Raw genomic sequence first — 22,669 nt, 5'->3', positions numbered from 1 at the left:
TTCAATCAATCAGCATTTTCCTGACAGTCACTTGGACTGCTCACTTTGGTACAGTGATTTCACAGATTATTATATACTTGCTATAATGTAATACATATATAATCCAGTTATGTCTGATAAGCAGCGTTACTAATGCAGCTCAAATCATCTTTAATGCTCTCCGTGTGGATGTCAGATTATTACATGTCATGTCTCGGAATCTTGAAACTCTCATCGCCAGAGAGTTGAAAACGGAACCAGCTTCAGTGTCTTAATTCACCTCATTATTTTATTGTGGGATATAAAGTGCCATTGTAAGAGTCATTGCTCTGTCTCACTTGCATCTTCCCCTTTGGCCTTCAGGAAGTTAACTCAGCAAAGTCAGCTCAATACATCTTCAGACTACAACTACACATCCTGGATTTGATCTTTTGCAACATGATCATTAGTCTTTGGTTTTAAAACAGACTTCTCTACATCCAGCAGCTTTTGAATGAACTTCTGTTTTGCTTCGAAAGGAACCCCCCCCTCCCCGCCACACAGTTGATCTTTTTTGTGTGCGATCTACTGTAGGTCTCCTGCCATTGTGTCCACTGTCACGAGTTGTCCTCCGGTCCGTACCATTTCAGCTCTGGTCCGTACCATTTCAGCTCTGGTCTTCTTCACCCAGCCTGCCTTCTGAGGCTTCCATCATGGCGTAGAATCTGGAATTCTCATCCGCTAGCAATGCTGATGGTGTGTCAAACTCCAAAATCTACAGCAATGTAGAAACGGACAAAACACATACTTAGCAGCCTGTTGAGGATACAGGCTTTTAATGTGCTCTTGGCAAAAGGGAGCCTCTGATGAAAAATCTTAAGCCGAAAACACAAACAGGGACCCACCTGTCCGTTGTCCAACACCATGACCCTTTTACAGCTGAGCACAGTGTTGAGGCGATGGGCAATGATCACAGTGGTGCAGCCATCAAAGGACTCACGAATGGTCTCCTGTATCAGCCGGTCTGTCTCTCTGTCTATGGCTGCGGTCGCCTCGTCCAACACCAGAATCTACGAGACATCACATCTCAGATTGAAGCTACAGTACACTGCCTACACAAGCGCACATAAACTACCACTGTGTTTATGACTTATCTCAGTATAATAACTACAGTGCAATGGGATTAAATTAAGCAACAAACAGTATAATACTTCCAGTAATGATTAAAAAAAAAGTTTTTAGATAAGAACAAACTGCTTAACATCAAAGTGAAGTTACAAAAGAGTTGTGAATTAACATGCAAATCGAATTTAAAAAATGATCCGTAAGAAAGGAAAAGTTACATTCCAGGCCATGTGGTGGCAATGTTACGCCACTGAGGGTAAAGTGTGCTGAAGCTCTGTCTGTGTCGGGTGAAGCGAGAGTGAGGGATCGTTCTCCGGTACCTTGCTGTGTCTCAGCAGCGCTCGAGCCACACACAGCAGCTGTCTCTCGCCCACTGAGAAGTTCTCTCCATTCTCTGTCACCTCCGACTCGAGCGAGTGGGGCAGTTGGCTGATCTGAGGACAAAGAAAAACATAAGAGGACTGACTGAAACAGCAACTGTTGGCTCGCTCTTACAACGGGATCATTTTGGCCATTCTGTCTCTACCTACCATGTCCTTTATATGGGTCTTTTCAAGTGCGTCCCAGATCTGTGCATCTGAGTATTGACTCCAGGGGTCAAGATTTGACCTGGTAGGAGAAAAACAAACATTATTCCATTATCCTGAAATGTGGATAGTAGTGAATGTACTTGAGGTGGGTGGTAGATCAGTCAGTACCTGACAGTGCCTATGAAAAGAACGGGCTCTTGTGGAATGATTGACAGCTTGCTTCTCAGGTCATCCAGGCCAACGTGGGCGATGTTGATGCCGTCGATGACGATCGAGCCTCCGGTCAGCTCCACCAGTCTGAACAGAGCCACGCCCAGGGATGACTTTCCTGGACACACAGACAAGAGGCTGTTAAATAACAATACACCTTTATGATGAATAAAAATTTGGAATTTGGTAGTGAAAACGAAGCATTAAGAAAAAAATAACTCAGTCAAATTACCTGAGCCTGTGCGGCCAACGATGCCAATGGTCTCCTCCGGCAGGATGTTGAAGGACAGCTTTTTGAGGACAAGTGGCAGGTCGTCTCGGTAACGCATCTCCACATCCTGAAAGGAGATGCGTCCCTCGTGCGGCCAGCAGGGGGCAGGAGCGGACGGCCCGGGGATCCGTCTGGGAGCCTCGCTCTCCAGAGTCTGGGAGAGAGAGGAAGAGAGGCAGGCGACCGTTATCACAGGGTATAAATCTCTATATCTCCAGCCCTAGAGGTAAGCCTCCTGCCGCTCGCCAGGAGTTTAATTCACACCTCTCTAAGCTCACTATCTCCTGAGGTGGAAAACAGTTGAACTTGTCTTAAGCATCTTTATGCTTTGATCGGTGGTGTGTGAAACATGCCCTATAGTGTGCTGTGGAGTGTGTTGCGCTGCACGCTGGGTTCCATCTGCTTCCTGCGGGAACTTTTTTCGTTGCCAGGCGCCTCCGCCGCAGCTAACTGCTCTGTGTTTATGGGATGGCCTGTGAGGGCCCTGTGCGTGCGTCTGCTGTAAAGTCCTGGCCGTGTTGTAATTTTCGCCCAAATGTGTGGTTCTGTGCTTCTGCGTGCTGCTCACCCTACGAGTGTGTGTGCCGGCATGTGTCACGTGTGCACTGAAGCTTGACTGACGCCTGATCCACCTGTCCCCTTCGCTCTTGACAGACACCAGTGTCCGTGGGCCTACCTTTATATAATGATTGATCCTCTCCACTGACGTAAACCGAGCCTCGGTCTCCGCCAGGAGCCTGACAGTGAACTGGAACAGGCCGGTAAGCTGGAGGGAGGGAGGGAGGGAGGGAGGGAGGGAGGGAGGGAGGGAGGGAGAGAGGAGAGGAGAGGAGAGGAGAGGAGAGGAGAGGAGAGGAGAGGAGAGGAGAGGAGAGGAGAGGAGAGGAGAGGAGAGGAGAGGAGAGGAGAGGAGAGGAGAGGAGAGGAGAAAGAGGCGATAGGTTACAGTCAATGATTAACACCATCACACACAATTACAATCCAACCATCACTGCATGCGAACATGTTCCTCCTACCCTTTACGAATGAGCTGCATGAAGCATAAACATTTACAACCCCTTAGGACAGCTATGCTGATTAAGGTTCCTTTAAAAGCACGCCCAATCAATTTCAATTCATATTCTCTGTGTGGGAAATCTTTTCCTACGCCTGTGCTCATCAAACAGCATGAAAAAATAAAACAAAAAAGCCATCATAAAATATAAGCGGCAGGGCAAATTAGCAAAAAAGTGAACACAGATGCATTCCCTACAGGACAAGTCACAACATGCCTGAACAACACATCTGTGTTGTTCAGGCATGTATACTATGTGTACATACTATACAAATGTATACTATGCGTATGTGTGTGTGTATATGTGTGTGTGTGTGTTTGTGTGCACTTGTGTGTGTGTGTTTGTGTGTGCGCGTGTGTTCACGTGTGTGCATGCAGCTTTGTGTGTGCGTGTGTACCCGACACGTGTGTGTGTGGGCACGTGTGCGGGTGTGTACCTGCACAGCGTAGGATATAGCCAGGCCTGCGTACGCCGGAGGGATCTGGCCGTGCATGACCACGATGAGCAGGGCCACGGACGTGATGAGGGTGATGCTGATGAGGTCCAGCCGCACGGCCAGCCAGCGCATGGCGCAGCTGAACAGGTAGTGGGCCGCCTGGTTGGTGTCCAGCAGAGCCTGGTACCTGAGAGACAGAGATACATGTATAAGCCAGGGAGCGGCAAAGCTGGACAGGTTACGGACCGTTTCTCATTCCTAGCTTACAAACACACACACACACGCACACACACACACGCGCACACGCACGCACGCACACACACACGCACGCACGCGCACACACACACACAGACACGCGCACACACACGCACGCACGCACACACACACACACACACACACACACACTAATTGTGGTCTCCCACCTCTGAAGAAAGTCGTCCCCTCGGTCGTAGGCATGGATGGTGGACAGACCCTGGAGACTGCTGGTGATGTGGGAGGTGAAAGGCGATTGGCTGATGTTTTCAAGTCGCTTCAGCTCACGAATCAGAACCCTGATCAGAAGAACATCACGATTAGAGACGTATAACGTCCACTACGGCCGGCCGCGACAGAAAAGGAAGAAAAAAAAATCACTGAGGCATGGGAGCCAAAAGGAAAAGCTCATTACGCCCAATGACAGCGCAGATATCTGACAGGTCAGCGGTGGATGATTTGAGAGCAGGCAGCGGTGTGTAATTCTACCCAGGAAAAGAAACAAGCCATTTCCTGGCAAAGCTGCGGCCATTCCTGGGCTCTCAGCTTCTGATTTATGTGTGACTTTTTTTTTTTTTTAGACCCGTCACACAGCGATGCTACAGGTCTGGACACAGACTCCCAACTCCACAGGGATGTGTGAGAGAGAGAGGGGTTTATTGACAAAGTGGGGTGACGTGCCACTTTTAGATACAGATATAGGCTGGCCTGCACATGTGAATAACAAGTCTTCCATGAATCATCCCGTTTTTCTCATAGAAAGCGTGGAGGGGAGAGAAAAGGGGCAGAGCAGGAAAGAACATGACGTCCCTTGTTAGGAGAACGTTAGAGTCACAAATAAACATGCAGTCAGGGAGTATGGTTTCTTGGTGCAATAGGAAAACTGGTCTGCCGAGTCATAAATCAAACACAACTGAGACTTTGCGTCATGTCTTGAGAACGGAATGAAAGCCCGAGGTGTTCATTACACATTGAAACATTACGGCAAATTGTGTAGATGGATCATATTTTACTTTGTCCAATGGTTTTCGAACCTGAATACATTTCTACACCCCTTGTTTTTGGATAATTCAACACTCTTCAACTTTGTGTTCTTTCCTTCTTCGGGGACCACTAATAAATAACTACAATGTGAGGAAAGCAACATCTCAGTACCTGATTGCGCCTTTTTGCCCTTTTGTGCCTTTTTTGTGTCTTTGTTTGTATTGCTGTATTGTATGTCTGTATTGCTCCTGATCTATTCATCCATCCATCCACCCACCCACCCATCCACCCACCCACCCACCCACCCATCCATCCATCCATCCATCCATCCATCCATCCATCCATCCATCCATCCACCCACCCACCCACCCACCCATCCATCCATCCACCCATCCACCCACCCACCCACCCATCCATCCATCCATCCATCCATCCATCCATCCATCCACCCACCCATCCATCCATCCATCCATCCATCCACCCACCCATCCATCCATCCATCCATCCATCCATCCATCCATCCATCCACCCATCCATCCATCCATCCATCCATCCATCCACCCACCCATCCATCCATCCATCCATCCATCCATCCATCCATCCACCCATCCATCCATCCATCCATCCATCCATCCATCCATCCATCGGAGGGAAAGCAACGTCTCGGGGGCCGGGGGTTGAATAACACACCCTGGGGTCACGGGAGTCTGACCTGGAGATGCGGTTGATGATGAAGAGGAAGGCTCCGAGCGGCAGGATGGAGAGCAGGAACCAGGGGAAGACGACGCCCACCATGGCCAGGCAGAAGAAGACCAGGGTCAGGTTCTGGAGCAGCATCTCGGCCTGCATGGTCAGACGGACGTCCACTGCGGGAGAAGAAGAGCAGCGGCGGCGTCAGAAACAGAGCCGTGGTCCCTAGCGGCCGCGTGCGCGGGGGAGCACAGTGCGGAGAGACGGCCCCCACCCTCGTCCATGTCACGGGAGAAGCGGGTGAGGATGCGGCCCAGAGGCGTCGTGTCGAAGAAGCGCATGGGGCTGAGGAGGAGCTGGCGGAACAGCTTGTCGTGGAGGGCCGAGGCCGCCTTCATGGTGCACTGTCACACAGAAACAAAGAGCGTTCCAGCGTGAAGGCAGACGACATGTTTACAAACAGATGGAAAACAGGCACAACCCTGCTGAACAGAGACACGCCCCCAGGGTGGGCAGTTGCAATGACACCCACAGAAGTGCCAGTGTACACATACAGTCGGAACACTCATAAAACATGTTGCTAAAGCTAGAGAGCCATATGGTGTTTATCTGCTATGTATATACACACACAAGAGATGTGTACACACAATATTTCTAGTGTCAGGCATGCTGTCAAAACATGTACACACATGAATGAATGTCTGGCAGGCTGGGAAAATGCATGTTTAGTCCTGTTTTAAGGTTACTTACAGGTTACTTACAATCGAGAGTTTAACATGTTTTTGAAAGATTTTCAAGGTGCCCATCCACATCCATTGTATGACCAAAACGGTGGTAGAGCAATTATCAGACTTTCTCAAAAGTGCTAGTTTGGTCAACTTTTTGATCTGAACCATTCTATATGATCATATGTAACCTTAAAACAGGACTAAACATGCATTTTCCCTTTACTACTCCTTTAAGGCTATGACCCAACATTTAATTGAATGCATAATTATAATCATTGACATTAATTACTCTTGGCAGGAGAGAACACATTAATTATATTAATATATATATACTATACTTAATCTCACAGTTAGGGGTAAAAAATATAAAAATGTGAAAAATTAGCAAACACAACTGGCACAGTATTACACTGGGACCTAACCCTTGTAATGTGCTGTCAGGAACGATTAGCCAAGAAAGAAGGGCATACACACCAAGAGGTGCACACACACACACACACACACACACACACACATTCCCATATTCACACACATGCACTCACTCACGCAGTCTACACACACTCACAGCCTCTAAAGCTGCAAGTCAGTCATGACAGTGGATAGATAAATGGATTTAGCCTGCAGGCACTTTCAATTATAATGGTGAAACTCTGTGAAAGGACGAGAGAATAGACCATTTAGGGAGAGCCAAGGTTGTACTACAATGGCATATCAACGTTCCACTTTCCAGGCCAGACTGCATCAATGAAAGGCTTATTAAGACAGTGGACAGAAGGCAAGGTGGGCCAAAAGACAGCTCAGCTCCTTACCTTGATGAAAACCAGCCCACGTATCGTCTTCAGCACCAGAGCAGCTCCCATAGATGCAACGTAAACAGTGGAGTAGTAACGAATGTGGGGGTTCAGTCTCATACTGTTGCTTGCCAGCGTTTCGTTCTCCTGGATTAATGATGTGTTCTGAGGGCAGACGGAGCATCAAAATACCGTGAAGCACAAACACCGCCTGAAAAATAGGATTTCTATCTAATGAGTGAGAGAAATGCCAGCAGAATGCACAGTCAAAAGCCTGCGGAGGCAGTCATTCAGATGAGGTTGCTTTTCCAAACACACATTTCAGCGGGAAACGCCGACGGCTTAGCAGCACATCTGTTTCACTGTCTCCTCCTTGCTTGAGTCGAGTTTACTGACGGGGTTGGCGCCATTACTTTGGTTAATTACACACGTTTCGACTTAATGCTCAGTCTACTGCTGCTCAGTCTACTGCTGCAACTCTGCGAAATGTCTACTGCTGCAGCTCAATGAAACAATAACTGGATCTGTGACTGCTAGCAACGCAGTTATTTCTGTAGTGGGAGTCATATACAGAACAGAGAGAACATGGCAGGCCAGACTCACCCCACTGCCCTGGCGGATCCAGTAACTCAGCCACCAGTTACTGAAGGCTATGCTACCGGTGGTGGAGAGGAAGAGGATGATGTTGAAGACGAAGGCCAAGGAACCTCCCGCGGCTTTGATGTAAGCGGCGTAAACGGACCAGGCCACGGCGCCAGAACCTTTCTCCTCAGCCTTCATGAGCTGGCCTGAAGAGAGGGGGGGGGGGTGTAGAAACGACGGGAGAAAGGAGGCAAACGTTGAAAAAAGAAAGACCCTGAGAAGCTTTTGAGTCATTTCCCACCAACCGTTTTTTTTTCTCTTCCCGGAACAGTATTCTGAGTCTCACCTCCTCTCTTGTTCTTGTCCTCTACCGGTGGTCTGGTGGCCTTGGCGACAGCAGTCTCAGCCTTCTCCTCCCCTGCCCTCTGCTGCTTGTTCCTCAGGTTCCTTTTCACCAGGTTCTGTGACAAGAGAAGGGAAATGGGGGAATGAGGGGGACCCACAAATCATGGCCACCATAACAAAGCCAACTGAGTCATTTAAACAGAGATATCGATGACAGGTCTTTAGTGGTCTACAGCGGTAAATCAATGTGCGCATAAATAATGAAAAAGGCCTGGGATGCATTAACATTTCCTAGCCACCCGCTTGGCTCTCCCGCCTCATGTATTATTCAGCTGATGATGTACGATGTTGTTGAGCGGGGGATGGCTCCGGTGCTTATCCCGGAGAGCGGGGCTCGCGCCCTGTGGCCTTACCTCCTGCTGCACGCCGACGAACAGGCTGGCGTACTCTCGCTCTTTTCCCATTAGCTGGGCGTGGGTGCCACGCTCGGCTATCTGCCCGTCCTTCATCAGAATCACGTCGTCACACTCCGACAGGTACTGAGGACAACGGAGACAAGCGGCGAAAATTGGATACCGATTTTCGTTTTCGTACAATGACTATGCCCTTTTTTCATGTGTCACTCCTCTAAAGGTCGCAAATATATAACCGCTCCGCTCAAATCATTCTAGACTATTCCGACATGAGTAACCTCTTGTACAGCGCCTCATCACCTGCAGCTGGTGGGTTACGAAGAGGACCGTCTTGCCCTTGGCGGCGGAGCGGATGGCGTTGTGGAAGAGGTGGGACCCGACGTGGGCGTCGACGGCACTGAGGGGGTCGTCCAGGAGCAGGACGGGCCGGTCGCTGTACAGGGCGCGTGCGAGGCTTACCCTCTGACGCTGGCCCCCACTCAGGTTGGCGCCCCTCTCCCCTATCTGGAGGGAGGACGCGAAGAAACGTAAGAATAACAAACACATCTATCCATCTCAATCAGGTCTTCATATTGGGCTCAAACAGCCAATGCTACAGTAGGTCAAGGTCTTATATCAAGTTTGACTCATTGAGAGAACTGAGAAGCGGTATTTTACCTCAGTCATGTCCCCGTAGGGCAGCTCAGTGAGGTCAGGGATGAGACAGCAGGCCTCCAGCACAGCATCGTACCTAAATAGAACAAGGAACAGAGACGCGAACATGAGTGAAGCGTGACTCAAGGCAGCCCTCTGTATAGCCCCTACATCCAACCTGTAGATGTGTGTGTGTGTGTGTGTGTGTGTGTGTGTGTGTGTGTGTGTGTGTGTGTGTGTGTGTGTGTGTGTGTGTGTGTGTGTGGCACATATGTATGGGGGCTGTACTTAGGGTTTGTTTTTTAAGGGTCTGGGGAGGTTGGGATGTGGGTATAGGGATGAGTGAAATCTTTGCTACATAACTTTTTTGTATTCCTTCTATGTATGTAACTTTCCTACTATTTGCCCCACTATTTTAAGACTGTATATTTATTTGCCCAGGGACTGGGGGGAAATTAGCTGTTTAGCTATAACCTTGTACAGTGCATCTCTCCCTATTCTATAGGGTAAATGTCTACTCTACCTTGTCCCTGTCTTAAAAATAAAATAAATAAAATAAATAAAATAAATAAAATAAATAAAATAAATAAAATAAATAAAATAAATAAAATAAATAAAATAAATAAAATAAATAAAATAAATAAAATAAATAAAATAAATAAAATAAATAAAATAAATAAAATAAATAAAATAAATAAAATAAAATAAATAAAATAAAATAAAATAAAATAAATAAAATAAATAAAATAAATCAATCAATCAAAATCAATCAATCAACCACGCTTACTTGTCTTCGTCGTACTCCTCTCCGAACAGGATGTTCTCTTTCAGAGAGTCGTTGAGTATCCAGGCCTGCTGGGCGACGTACGCAAAGCCCCCGGCCGCCGCCACGGTCCCCTCCAGCAGAGTCATCTGCAACACGGGGACGCCATCCCAGTTTAAATACACCCAAGCCGGGCTGATTTTCACCCCAAAATGCAGATCGTTATATGAGACTACTGGAGTAAAGCGACAGGTCTTTTTATTAAGGTTTCCTCGATTTATCCAGTCATCTCATTAATCTCCACTGTGAGGAGGAATCTTTACTGCGAGCTAGGTCTATTTCAGCGTCTCCCAAGAGTCTCACCTGGCCTAGGAGGGCAGACAGAAGAGAGCTCTTTCCGCTCCCCACACCTCCACAGATTCCTACCAGCGCCCCCTGTAGGTCAGAACACATATCCTCGGTATCAAAATACTGTGACCTACGGGAAAACAATGGCGCCTTCGCGATTTTCGGCGTTAGCGTGCGTCTGAGCGAGGGAGGGGGCGTTTACCCTGCGCACACGCAGGTTAATGCGGTGCAGGGTCTTGTGCAGGGGGGGTCTGAAGCTCTGGGTGGAGGAGATGGTGCTCTGGGGGCTCTCCTGCTCCATGTGCGTCAGCAGGCTCTGCCCGTTGGGACCCTCGCTGTTGCCCTTGCTTTGCTCCGTGTTGATATATAAGCTCAGTTTCTCCCTGCGTAGCGCCCTCTTCATGCCCCCTCGTTGGAACTGCCTCTTGGGCGGGGTGGCGGACTTGCTCGCCGGGGCGCGGGACTTCTCCCACACCAGCGTGGCGTCCCGGAACTCCACGGCATTCCCAGGGTCCTCCATTTTCATTGTCACGATCTCTCTGTCGTCCATCATGAAGAGCCTCTGTGGATAGGCATAAATATGGTGGAGCGTTAAGTGTGGAAGGTGGAATGTTATTTACACACAGTGTTTACTGAAAGCGTTCCTTTCTGCCTTCCACGTGCCAAAACCTGTTCCGACTACCTCTCGGTTTGGTCACCTTAAATCTTTTGATGGCCACAGCTCCTTCCGATAGAGAGCGTACAGCTACGGGCGTGACCTTCAGGGCAAAGGTCATGGAGTTGAAAACTGCCACGACAGTGAAGGCCTGGAGGGGTTTACAGACAGTGAGTGGTCACTTTTTTCCCCCTCAATAACCCCGAAGGGTCTAAACAATTTCCTCTAGAAAATGAAAGCCTATTTGAAAAAGCTAGTGAGCTAGTGCTCAGTAATCTGCATTCTATACCTGAGCTGCGTTGAGGTCATAGCCCAGAGCCATGTGCAGGGTGAACGTGCACACGCAGGCGATCACCACCACAATTGGAGCCACGCCAACTGTGAGGCTCTGCACACAGCCAGCGTTCTCCAGTATGCCCCTCTCCTCTGATCGCACGCCTAAAAAGGGAGGGAGAGAGACAGACAGAGACAGAGAGAACAATGGCAAAACAAAATTAGCTGTTGTCTATTTGCATGGAAAAGTCTTCCTGTAATCCCGGCAATACGTTAAACCCAAACTCAGACATACAGTAGCTACTGTACTGGCACAGACATACAGCAAGTGAACACCACACACGACATTCAACAATGGGATACAAGAGATGGACCAGACTCCATACCTTCCCCAATACCCATGGTCCTGATTCAGTCAACTGTTCAAGGCCTTGGTTACACTCCTAAACGGACTACGCGGACAGCTGCAGACACCACGTACGCGTAGTAGTTCTGTTTATACTTTCTGGGGTCCGCTTGGAGGACGCCTTCCACACATGCGCAGTAGATTGACGGCAGTTGAATGGAGGAACGCGGATGGACGCACAGAGCCTACAGATACACCCACGCCGGCCCTAGCCGGCCCTGGCGGATGTGGAAAGTACATATAACCAGGGCTTGAGGGCTGTTGGGGTGACGCTTCCTCTGGTTCTATTCTTACTGAACCATTAAGACTCCAAACTTCCCCACTGAGGGCAGCGAGTGGCAGCACTGTGGGAGGTGATGGGCATGGTCTTTGACGACCCGCAGGGCCTCGTCCCTGTGGTCTCGTCTCTTATTTCACCTCAGCGTCCAAATGACTCGGCTGTGCATTTCCACCGTGTATTGACTGAGCGCCCACACACACAACAACAGCAACGTCAGCCACTGAAAACAGCGAGGATGGAAATAGAAGCGACAAGCCGGCCCGTGAGCGACCATAAACGGTATGAGCGGGACTTTAAAATCCCGAGACCTTGGCAGCTGTCCAGCATTCATTACCCGCCTTTCTGCGTGTTCCATGTTTGTCTACATCTCCCAGATGCATGTGCAAGACCGCCTCACTCAACAGACCGCTGAGTGGACTCGGGCCTGGGCCGCGGCCAACTCATACAACTCCGCTCACACGGCCAAGGAGATACACTGCTCCGGGAAGCCTACAGCACGACTCTATTCTTCCCACACATTTTTATTATCCTCAAGAGACCAGCTGCATCTTGCAAGTATTCAGTCCATGATAACGTATTTCAATAGACAGAGGACATATATTGCCATCAGATGAACAATAAAACTCTTTGGGGAAAAGACTGAGATTTTTAACTCTTACGAATGGCTGGCGTGGCGCCCCGATCTCCCATCGGTTCTCCGCTGGAACCACCACCAGCACCACGGAGAACGACCGACCGGAGGAGCCGCCCCTTAGGACAGGTGGTTGAGTACGGGGATGTTCTGAGTGGTCTCTTGGCCAGGTTAGGAGCGCCCTGGAGAGCTCCGGACCGCAGACAGAGAGCTGGGGGGATTTCCCACTCAGACAGACAGCGTTTCAAAAAGAGGGACCAAAGGAAGGAGCAGGAGAGTCGGGGAACCTCCTGGCGGCAACGTCTGTCTCTCCGCAAGTGTGCTAAGCGGCTGGGAGCCGAAGATTGAAAGTGAATAAACGATAACGAAGCTTTGAATTAAGAATGGAAAAGACCAGAGGGAATCTAACCCAAGCTGAACGGAGTAACGGCAACACTGTGAATTCCCAAGAAACAGACTGGAGGAAGCCGACCCGTGCGGCACATCCTGGAAAACCAATCCGGCTTGAACTGCTGACGACGGAACCAGCATAACGGGATGGCGCCATCACTGACCCATCTGCATGGCCGCTACCTCACACTGGCCGTTCAGATGAACGCCTCATTAATTATAATAATAACAGATAATAATAGTGGTGTGAAATGAGCCTCACCTGGCTAATTACAACCACGATTAAAAGCTGTGAATGATCCTTATCCACCGTTTATATCCACCATTTATATGAGGCTTGAGAGAAATGGCTACCTCTAATTCTGAGCTACGTTGAGCAAAATTGTCAGGCTTTAAGGAATCAAAGAGCTTTAAACGCCTCTCAAATTAACCTTGAGGCTTCAGAAGTTCAAGTAGGGCCTTGAGGGTGGAAAACACAAAAGGTAGTCTAAGCCAATGGCAGGTACAGTAATGGAAATGGGCTTTGTCAGTTCGGCTTCTCCGGTTAATTCATGGGATGAGTTTAATTTCTCTTTAGAGTTGAGGATTTCTCTGCTAATGGACTAGATTTCCTGAAGAAATTGAAATCGAATAGCAGCTGACCTTCAACCCAGGGAAACGTCATTAAGGAATCAGGTTAAGGAACTAAATGAGACGCACACTGCCAACGCAGACAAAAACCAGTAGTTCTTGTCGAGTCATGCGGTGATGACGAGCCACTCACTGTGGATATTGTGGGCGAAGGCGTCTTCCCAGCAGTACATCTTGATGAACTTGATACATCCGAGTATCTCGTTCATCAGCCTCACGCGGCGGTCAGTCACCACCACACACTTCCTGCGGAAATACGCTGTGAGGCGCGACGCCAGCATCTGTCCGGACCCGGGAGGGAGTAGAGAGAGGGGAAGAAAGGGGAAAGAGACAGATAAGAGGGGAAATGAGTGGCATCTGGAGGAAATGCAAGCAGACAGTTGCAACACCACGTCGGCTACGTCGGAGGCCTGCCCAGGGGTGACAGGCTATAAATGGGTCTCTGCATCAATACAAAGGTCTTCTGCCGTCACGGCTCAGACTGACCGCAAATGAAATTTAAAGAGGAACCGCAGCAAAGTCGACATGATTTCAACAGCCTGAACGTTTTTTTTGGGAGGGGGTGGGGGGGGGGTGCTAGAAACTCAGGTTGTTGTCTGAAGAATGTTGTAATTTCAGAAAATGATGCTTGTGGAAGTCGGACACTGAGAGAAGTTCAAAGAAGCAAACTGGTGGTAAATACAGAGAAATTAACAATAGTCCTAACACTCCTATGAAGTTACTGAGTCACTATTAACTTCTTTAGAAATACGCTAAATGAACTGCAGTCACATTTGGGTGAGTTCATACCATGGCGGGATAGAATATGAGGAAGATGGCCGATCCGACCAGAGCTGTGGGTCCCAGGAAGTAGGCTGTGTAGGACAAACCCAGGACGCCCACCAGTGGCCCCCCGGCCAGCAGGCAGCCCACTGACACAGCTTCGTAGAGCCTCTGGCCATCACTGGAGCAGATGTTGATCAACTGGAAATACAGAGACAGTGTTTACTTAGCAGGATGAACTTCGGTCACGACAACAATGTTACCAGACCCAAATAAGCCCGACTGCACTGACTCGAGGAAGAATGAATGAATGAATGAATGAATGAATGAATGAATGAATGAATGAATGAATGAATGAATGAATGAATGAACGAACGAACGAACGAGCGAGCGAACGAACGAACGAACGAACGAACGAATGAATGAATGTTCTTGTGGTAGTATTTGGAACTGCACACCCACCTCTCCGGGACTGATGTCTTTGGTGCTGCGTAGGCGCAGAATCTTCTGGAAGGCAAACGTGAGCGCCGCCCCCCGGAGGCGTGCGGCGGTACGGTAATTGACGGCCCACATGAGGGCCAGGGACCAGGAGCGCACCAGCTCCATGAGGAAGATGCCGGCCACCAGCGACAGGCCGTAGGGCAGCCAGCTCTCAGAGCTCTGGGAGTACTCCAGCAACGCTCGCACCAGGAGCGCCTGGCGAGGAGGATGAGGAGGGGATGAAGAGGGATTTAGAAATGACGAGGGTGCAGTGGGAAGATGGCGGTTAAGAGGGGACAGCGAGAGGATGAAAGGGGAATAGGAGGAGAGAGAACATTTTGAGTCAGATTAGAGAGATCAGGGGAGTAAGTATGACATGGCGGTGCTGCAGGTGTCTGGAGGAGATACTGTAGCAGGAAAGACTCGTTTGGCAAAAGAAATGGGTAAATATTGCAATGCTGGGGGTACAACTGTACCATGCAGGTTACACAAACAAGGATATGCAGAGTGATAACAAACGCTATACAGCAGACCAACCAAGCACACCCCAGATGGAAATGTGAGACACATGAATAATTGTGTAACAAGTAAATCCTATTAATGCTACAGCATTAAACATGGAAAGCTTCTGTCTGATGTAACCTGGTATGAAAATCAACAGCAAAGGGTGTTGAAAACAATACAACTGCAGCTGTGGAAATCCAAACATAACTACCCCATATAAAGACTAGAGTAGAATATGACAAGCAGCAGCCTTGGATTACAATGTCAGCCCTTTAACATCGACTACTGTTTGAGTTTAAGGGTATTTAAGGAGTGTAATATTAAGTATTAAGTGTGGCCATTTGGAAAGGCCGGCATATTTCTGGGCCAAAGCGTGACTGGGTGCACACATGGGACTAATCTGCGGAGGCTTATTATGAGTTTCGCTATCTAAAGCTCTGTAATCTTCTGGAATGTTTTCATTTCAATATCCAGGCGAGCGTGAAACGGGATAAAGCGATTTGAGAAAATACACAGCTCCGACTTGAGGGAAGGCCATGTTTGCCGAATCAGCAGAATGATTGGGGAGGAGAGAGATTTGTGGTGTAGTCTGCAGGGTACTTACAGGCCCCACGAAGCCCGCCACCATGGTGAGGAGGAGGGAGAAGATGGCCACCAGCATACGGGTCTGACAGAACCGCCAGAACACTCGGGTTAGAGAGACCCCGTCTTTGCCCTGTCTCTTCAGCTCGTCGTGCCACAAAGACTCCAGTCTGAACAAGAGGGTGGAGAAGGAAGCACATTCATCACGCATTCACATTTGCTGAAACTGGCCGTGACCGCAATCGATAATTACTAGGACAATAACGATAGTACTACATGGTATGTTTCTTGTCAGATAAAGGATTGGGGCATTGACATCGCTGAATATGGGAGAAAAGTAGCATTTGTGGAGAACAATTATGTGTGAAACTGTACATTTCATTCAAGCAATTTTCCATAGATTAGACTCATTAAATAGCATAGGCCAGCTAACTGGGCAAATAGGAGAGGACAGGGGAGTGCCATACAGATGCTAGAGATGTGCTAATGTATCTTATAGCGCTGTAGAATACCCTCCAAAGAGGTCTTGTTGACTAAATGTATCATTCCTAATGGCTCCGAAAAGCAGGAAAAGACCAGCTGCAGAACCTAATTTACAGTATGCCTTAATGGGCTTATTAAAAAACTATCAGTGATATAAAGAACATCACAACTAAACCAATTTTCCCACAGGCTGATAATTACTTCTATTACTGCTACTAATTCAAACTGCCCTTATTTGTCATTTTCACAGACGATGATACATTTGAGTCTAAAAAATAACAGTAGTTATGGGTAATTTTTGGTTTAGAAATCAACATCCATTGTCAAACAGGACACCAGCTGATGTTGAACTGAATTGCTTCAGAAGATGTTTGTGAATAAGGACTATGGGGAGCCTAACTATGAGTAAATGACACAATCAATGAGTGAATGGAAAACAAAAAGTGCAAAAGAGCTTGATTAATAAACGGTGTGTGTGTAAAACCATGTGCAAAAATGTTACCACCTGCATAAAAATGTCCGAGCTACTAACGGCGTGCACTAAGGATTGTGTCTCTCAAATGTGCGAGGTACAGGCCTTTTCATTGTCTGGACGGACAGGTTTCCGTTCAAGCTCTCCGTGGTTTGCAATTCGAAACCGCAAAACCCTAATACCTATTTTCACGTGACATCAGTCATGTAATTGCTCTTTGTTGATCACCCACAGTAAGTAAACTAAGGACACACGCAATCTGCTTGACTGAATCTAGCATTCTAGCATTCTTTATTTAGGATCGTAATAAATCAAGTCCCAAGCCTGGTAGTCCACAATAGAATGTTCAACGATTGTCATCACAAATCTAGTTTTTAATAGAGCTCAACCTTTACTCTAAAAGGTAGTGCTGCATTTAGAAGAAAACAAATGTTGAGTGAAGGTGCTGTTTAAAGACCTGGGCCAGAATCCCCAGTGCCCATATTCCTCAGCACTAACGTGTCAACTCTCCCAGGGTACTCCCTCCCTCCCTCCCGCATGAGAGGTTGCATAACTGTTCTAGCCACAACATGCCACTCTACCTCCCTACCTCACAGACACGAACACATACCACATACTGTACCCACACTCTCACATACCACAGGCCAGACATTTAAAAAGAGCACATCTCCATTCACAACGCAGTGAGTCCTTGCATACAGCCATTTCAGTTTCCCGGGACCTCTCTACTATACATTGCCATGAATGCAAGCAGTTACGCTTTCTAATTTTCATTTTCTAGTCAGGCCATGCTGGTCTTGATTAACATTCATGCTAGCTACAATATCCATAGCCATCATTAATGAAGTCTAAGACATTCATGGAAGTTTCAGCTCCACAAGGCTAAAAGCTAGGGCATGATTGCTAAGGTGTAGTTTTGGCAAACTGTGTGCCGCAGTAGACCTGTTCTGACCTCCCAGTCAGAAGAAAACAGCTAATGAGGGAGGCTGAGAGGGTGGTGTGTCCGAGGCATGAGGGTTAATGACATAACTGCTCTGCATGACAGTCCTCCTGGGACCGGCTAACTCTCGCTCTAATCTATAATCCCTGCTATTAATAACACCCACCCGACAGATCTCGCCTTGGCAGCGAGAGGGAGACGAGATGTTCATCAATCAACCCTCTGTCTCACACACACACACACACACACACACACACACACACACACACACACACACACACACACACACACACACACACACACACACACACACACACACAAACAGGGAACTTGAGGGAATCCCACCTGCATAGCTCTGGGACTCAAAGAGATTACCCACAGTGCACCTAGCCAAAATTGGTCCCGCTCCTCGCTGTATTTCTTTCAATCAATCAAATTCAAATTCAAATAACTGGCGGAGCGGTTGCTAGGTTATTGCAGCGCTGCGCTGTTGTTGTTTCACATAGTCTGGATTGGCTGACCAAATGAATCAGGCGCCACTGATTGGGCAGTAATAAAATGAATGACCAGGCTTATACCCAAAACCTACATCCGTTGAGTCAGACTAGTGTCTGTCTAACCCAGCGGTTGGGAGCCTTTATGACAGCAAGAGACACTTTTTCACATTTGGTTAAAAAAACAAAAAAGTCTATCTCGGGCACCACAATGGATGCAAACTGTGTTTTTCAACTTTCAAACTCATCATGTGGCATAAAATGTAGTCTCTAAATATTGCTCTTCTTTTTATGGGGGGATTTCTCACTGCAGGTCAATTTTTTTTCTTTTTCTTTTAGTTGGTCCGTTCTTTGAAATGTATGCACTTTACTCTTTCTTGTGATTTTATTATTGAATCACTTATTTTTCTTATTTCACGTTTGGCTTCTATAGGACTGGGCCGATCGTACACAGAAAATCTGGGTAACACTTTCTAAGAACGTCATGTTTATAAAGCATCATAACACATTATAATGCAAGTATAAGGCTTTAATCTCAAGGAGAAAAACAGCATTCCTGTTGAGGCTGACAGGGAGTGAGCAGTACAGCAGGCTGTCTGGGGACTGGCGACTGGTGGGGGGTGATCAGACAGCATGACCTCACCTCTGACAGTTGGTTTCAGAAGCCTCGTGGCAGGACAGGCCGCAAACGTCATCTATGGACAGACTGGACGCCTTGTAGGCTTTCAGTGCCAGTGGTGAGAGCCAGTGTAGAGTCATGAAGGAGAAGAGTCCGGCGTTGTCGACCGGGTGCTGATGCCTGGGAGACAGAGGGAGAGAAAATGTAGGCGCCTCTGTGTCATGTGGAGATTGTGAGAACACAACGCTGGCCCCAAAGAGAAAGAGAGAGAGCCTTCACTCTGGCCGAGGTGCAGATGAAAGATGAATAGAACCCCTGGTGTTTGAACAGCAGTTTGCATGCCCTTCATAGAAATCTGAGGGAGCAGTGAAGAAAGTTCAGGGGCAGTTTATCAGTCAGAGTGTGTTCAAACACTGAGCGGTCTGTTGGCAGGGGACACGTCTGCACACTTATCATGAGCTCCTGCAGCTCTCTCAATAGAACACACAGGCCTGAAGTAAGGTAGGAAGCCGCATACCGTCAAACTAACAATAGGCAAAGGTGTCTGCCTGTCAGTGCTTCTATGAAAACGTGTATACCTCAGAAGGTAGTAGTAAAGAATTAATAGAGCACTTTTTTAGCTAATTGGATATACCATCCTTGGAGCAAGCGGACAACTCTGGATTGGAGGGAAATGTTACTTTAAAAGAGATTGATAGAGCAATGTAAATAATGAAGTCCATGAAGACACCAGGCCCTGATGTGTATCCCACAGATTTTTTTTTTTTTTTAAACAGCCGCTAAATTACTACCGATATTCTGCAAGGTATTCGAAGAGGTTCTCCGACTATGACGCAGGGCTCTATCATTGTCACTCAAACAGAATAAGGATCCATTGACGTACTATAAAATCCTAACCAAGGTTCTGGCAGGTAAGCTTGAGAAAATTAAAGGACACGTCAGATATTTAGCATTATACACCATGTTATAAGGTTATTTACTTTCAGATACAATGACCTACAGTATATCAAAGTTTCGACAAACGGTGCCCTCTTGAGATATGACCTATCGCCGCTGACGCACATAATGGATCAATATAGCATTCTCTACTTTACTTGCTAAACGTCTGATACTCCATAGATGGAAAAAAAGTTACACCCCCATCTCATAAGCCCTGGGTGGAGGAGGTACTGTCCCACCTTAAACTTGAACAGCTGAAATACATTGGCCGCGGCTCCACCCAGAGAAGTATTATAGCGTCTGGCAACCATTAATTTCTTATTTTGAGATTGAATTCCCTTCAGCCCCCCTCAGCCCCCCCCCTTACCTTTTTATTGTAATGTTTGTTTGTCATTGTGTAAAAATCACTAAGAATATTTGAATAAAAGTGTCTGCCTTTCTGCTTGTCTGCCTGCCAGCCTGTCGGTGAATCTCACTAGCAATAGCACTCACTTGTGTGTTATCCTGAAGGGTTTGAGTATCTGCAGACTATGACGGTAGCGGCCGCTCCGCTTAGGCCCCTTCCCCACCTCCATATCTGCCTCCTCTTCCTCGGGGTCAGGCAGGGTTTGCGGGCAGGACAGGGACAGGCCCTCCACCCGCCCGGCCGCCTCCAGGGCATCGGGGAACATGGCTGCCCTACTGGGGGAAGAAGGAGATGAACACACAGGGCTGCGTTTAGAACAGTGCCATTCCAGAAGCAGAGTCTGAACAGAACATTCTAGAAAAAGGCTTTCATTCTTACTCCTCTTCTGGTCTATGGTGATTGGGTAGGTAATAAATAATAGTTTTGTTACTGCTTTTAAAGCAAGCATTTTTTAATTATATTTTTCTCTGAATGTTCTGAAATGTTGTGTTCTAAACAAGCACAGGCCGGAGCTGTCAACTGCTTGAGGTCAGGCTGTCCCCTCTCCCTCCCCCCTAAGCACTATTAGAGTAGACATTTGTTTTGCTGACTCACTGTAGATGTGTTGAGACCGAGCGAGGTACCTCGCTCAGAGCCCCCCTCCCCCCCTCCGAAGATAGTGCTTATCTATTTAAAGACGGCCTGCAGGTTTCAAGTGCTTGGCAGCACTGAGAAGGCCAACATTTGAGCAGCTAGTGCGTCTGCACACTGTCACTGATCCTTCTATGGCAAAGCTCTATGGCAAGGTCAGGCCAACTCGCTGTGTGTGTGTGTGTGTGTGTGTGTGTGTGTGTGTGTGTGTGTGTGTGTGTGTGTGTGTGTGTGTGTGTGTGTGTGTGGTACTGTAGATAGGCTGCCACTGACGTACTGTAGACTGAAAGGTTCAATCAAGATGGCCTGGAGGAGTTAGGCTCAGTGCGTGTTTCATTATTGATACACTAACTCTGTTATGTACCACATTGAAGGTGAGGCCGTTTGAAGGTGAGGAAGTCAAGCTGAGGCTTAATTGACACAAGAAAGATCTTGTTACAGAAATAGACAAAACTAAATGCAGCGCAGTGAAAGAGGAGATACAGTTGTAATGCTATATGGAAACTGTGGAAAAACTTGACGTGTGAGAAAATCCCATGTTTCTCCCCCAGCTATACTTTTTCTCATGTGAAATTTCTGAATATCTTCTCAGAGCTATCAGCAGAGAGAGAGACTGGCAGGGCAGATGTCAGCACCCAGGAACTTCCTTGGAAACAAACCTATCAAGACTATGCCTAAGCTGTTTCCTGGCTTAGTCTGTTTATAATAAATGCACTGCAGATATATATGTACTTACCAAATGAGAAATGACCAAGAAACACGGACACAAAATTAGGCCAGTTAATAGGCAGTTAATAAACCAGTTAGGCCTGTTAATAAGTTGTTATTATGTCAATAAGACTTCGGATGCACAGTTCAATGACTTGTTATTCAGACGCCAACAGTAAACATAAGCTTTCACAGTGTGTCTATCCTACACACTACCCTACACATTATGTTCTATCGTAAAACTCCCAAATGATAACCAAACTAAATAAAATAAGCAACTTGATCATGAAGTTATCATTGTTATTATTTAACAATATTTTGTTTTCATGTAAAACAACCACTACAGATCAAATGGTCAGGAACCACCACCATAGCATCATCCAAAGGATGAAAGTGCTCAGTTAAAAGTTGACACGTAGCCTACACAGCTTGTAGGACGTAAACAAATAGTCTCTGTGACACTCAATGTAAAAACATGGAATTCCCTGCTAAATTCTAAATTTGTTAGCTAACAGGAAAATTAGATCGACTTGGAGCTACACTGCAGCACCATACAGTATTTATTTACCCCCTTAATTTGCTACAACTCGAGACTCTCACTAAACACTTAAGGTGTCCACTTTGCGTATCCACAACATAAACTTACATGCAAGTTTGCTGTCTTTGCCTCTGCGAGTTTCCCCTTTTGGAAGTGCAGTTTCTCAAATTGTGGTTTATAAATGACGAGGTGTGCACAAGGTGTGGGACCTCTTTCGGAGTTCCCCATACATCTACTTTTCTTTCTCTGCTCTCAGAGACACCTTCAGCGACACGCAACCGCTTAGAAAACAAATAGAGGGAATAAAATGTAGTCTAAACTTCAAAAGAAGAAGTCCATTCGTCCAGCGAGTGTATCCCGTGTGTCAGTTTCGTGTCTCCGCTCAACCGGAGCGTCCTTACCGTTTCTCCCGGTTGGCCTCGTATCAATTTTTTATGTTTCCCAATTATGCACACGGGATTCCCGAAGTCCGTCTGACGTCATGGCCACTCAGCCAACCGTAGAGCTGCTTGCGTCGTCGACGTAGTAACTTGAATGATGATGATGAGAAAGGCACATCTCTGCTGGGGGTTTGCACGGAAGCTTAGGGTTGGGCTATATTTGGCCTGGAGAGGGAGAGGAGGTAAACACAGACCGACCAACCAGGGTTTGAAGTTGCGTGCTCTTTAGAGAGTTGCATGAGAAGTTTATTAGCTTAGGAGGTAATTTCTAGGAGGGGTCACTGAAGGAAAAC

At 47.3% G+C, this 22,669-nt stretch overlaps 1 protein-coding gene across 1 annotated transcript; it reads right to left on the bottom strand.

Moving 5' to 3' along the window:
- Window positions 1-558: 558 nt before the first annotated feature.
- LOC311326488 (ATP-binding cassette sub-family C member 5) lies at window positions 559-22,229 on the bottom strand. The gene is made up of 29 exons (XM_084459385.1): window positions 22,045-22,229; window positions 20,147-20,335; window positions 18,740-18,895; window positions 15,730-15,877; window positions 14,604-14,837; window positions 14,169-14,342; window positions 13,513-13,660; window positions 11,059-11,207; window positions 10,813-10,920; window positions 10,317-10,676; window positions 10,130-10,201; window positions 9,791-9,915; window positions 9,028-9,100; window positions 8,671-8,874; window positions 8,371-8,496; window positions 7,959-8,073; window positions 7,634-7,818; window positions 7,049-7,195; window positions 5,786-5,915; window positions 5,534-5,687; window positions 4,008-4,136; window positions 3,586-3,772; window positions 2,771-2,860; window positions 2,056-2,248; window positions 1,782-1,941; window positions 1,614-1,692; window positions 1,404-1,517; window positions 864-1,028; window positions 559-733 (listed from the first exon to the last, which is right to left on the bottom strand). Exons 2-29 carry the CDS (start codon window positions 20,323-20,325, stop codon window positions 626-628), a joined length of 4,212 nt encoding a protein of 1,403 aa, XP_084315511.1. The 5' UTR covers window positions 20,326-20,335; window positions 22,045-22,229; the 3' UTR covers window positions 559-625.
- Between the last annotated feature and the right edge of the window lie 440 nt (window positions 22,230-22,669).

Source organism: Borostomias antarcticus (genome assembly GCF_949987555.1).
Source record: "Borostomias antarcticus genome assembly, chromosome: 28".
Taxonomy (NCBI): Eukaryota; Metazoa; Chordata; class Actinopteri; order Stomiiformes; family Stomiidae; genus Borostomias; species Borostomias antarcticus.
Note: the sequence above shows the minus strand (reverse complement) of the source record. Positions and strands in the feature narration are given on the sequence as shown.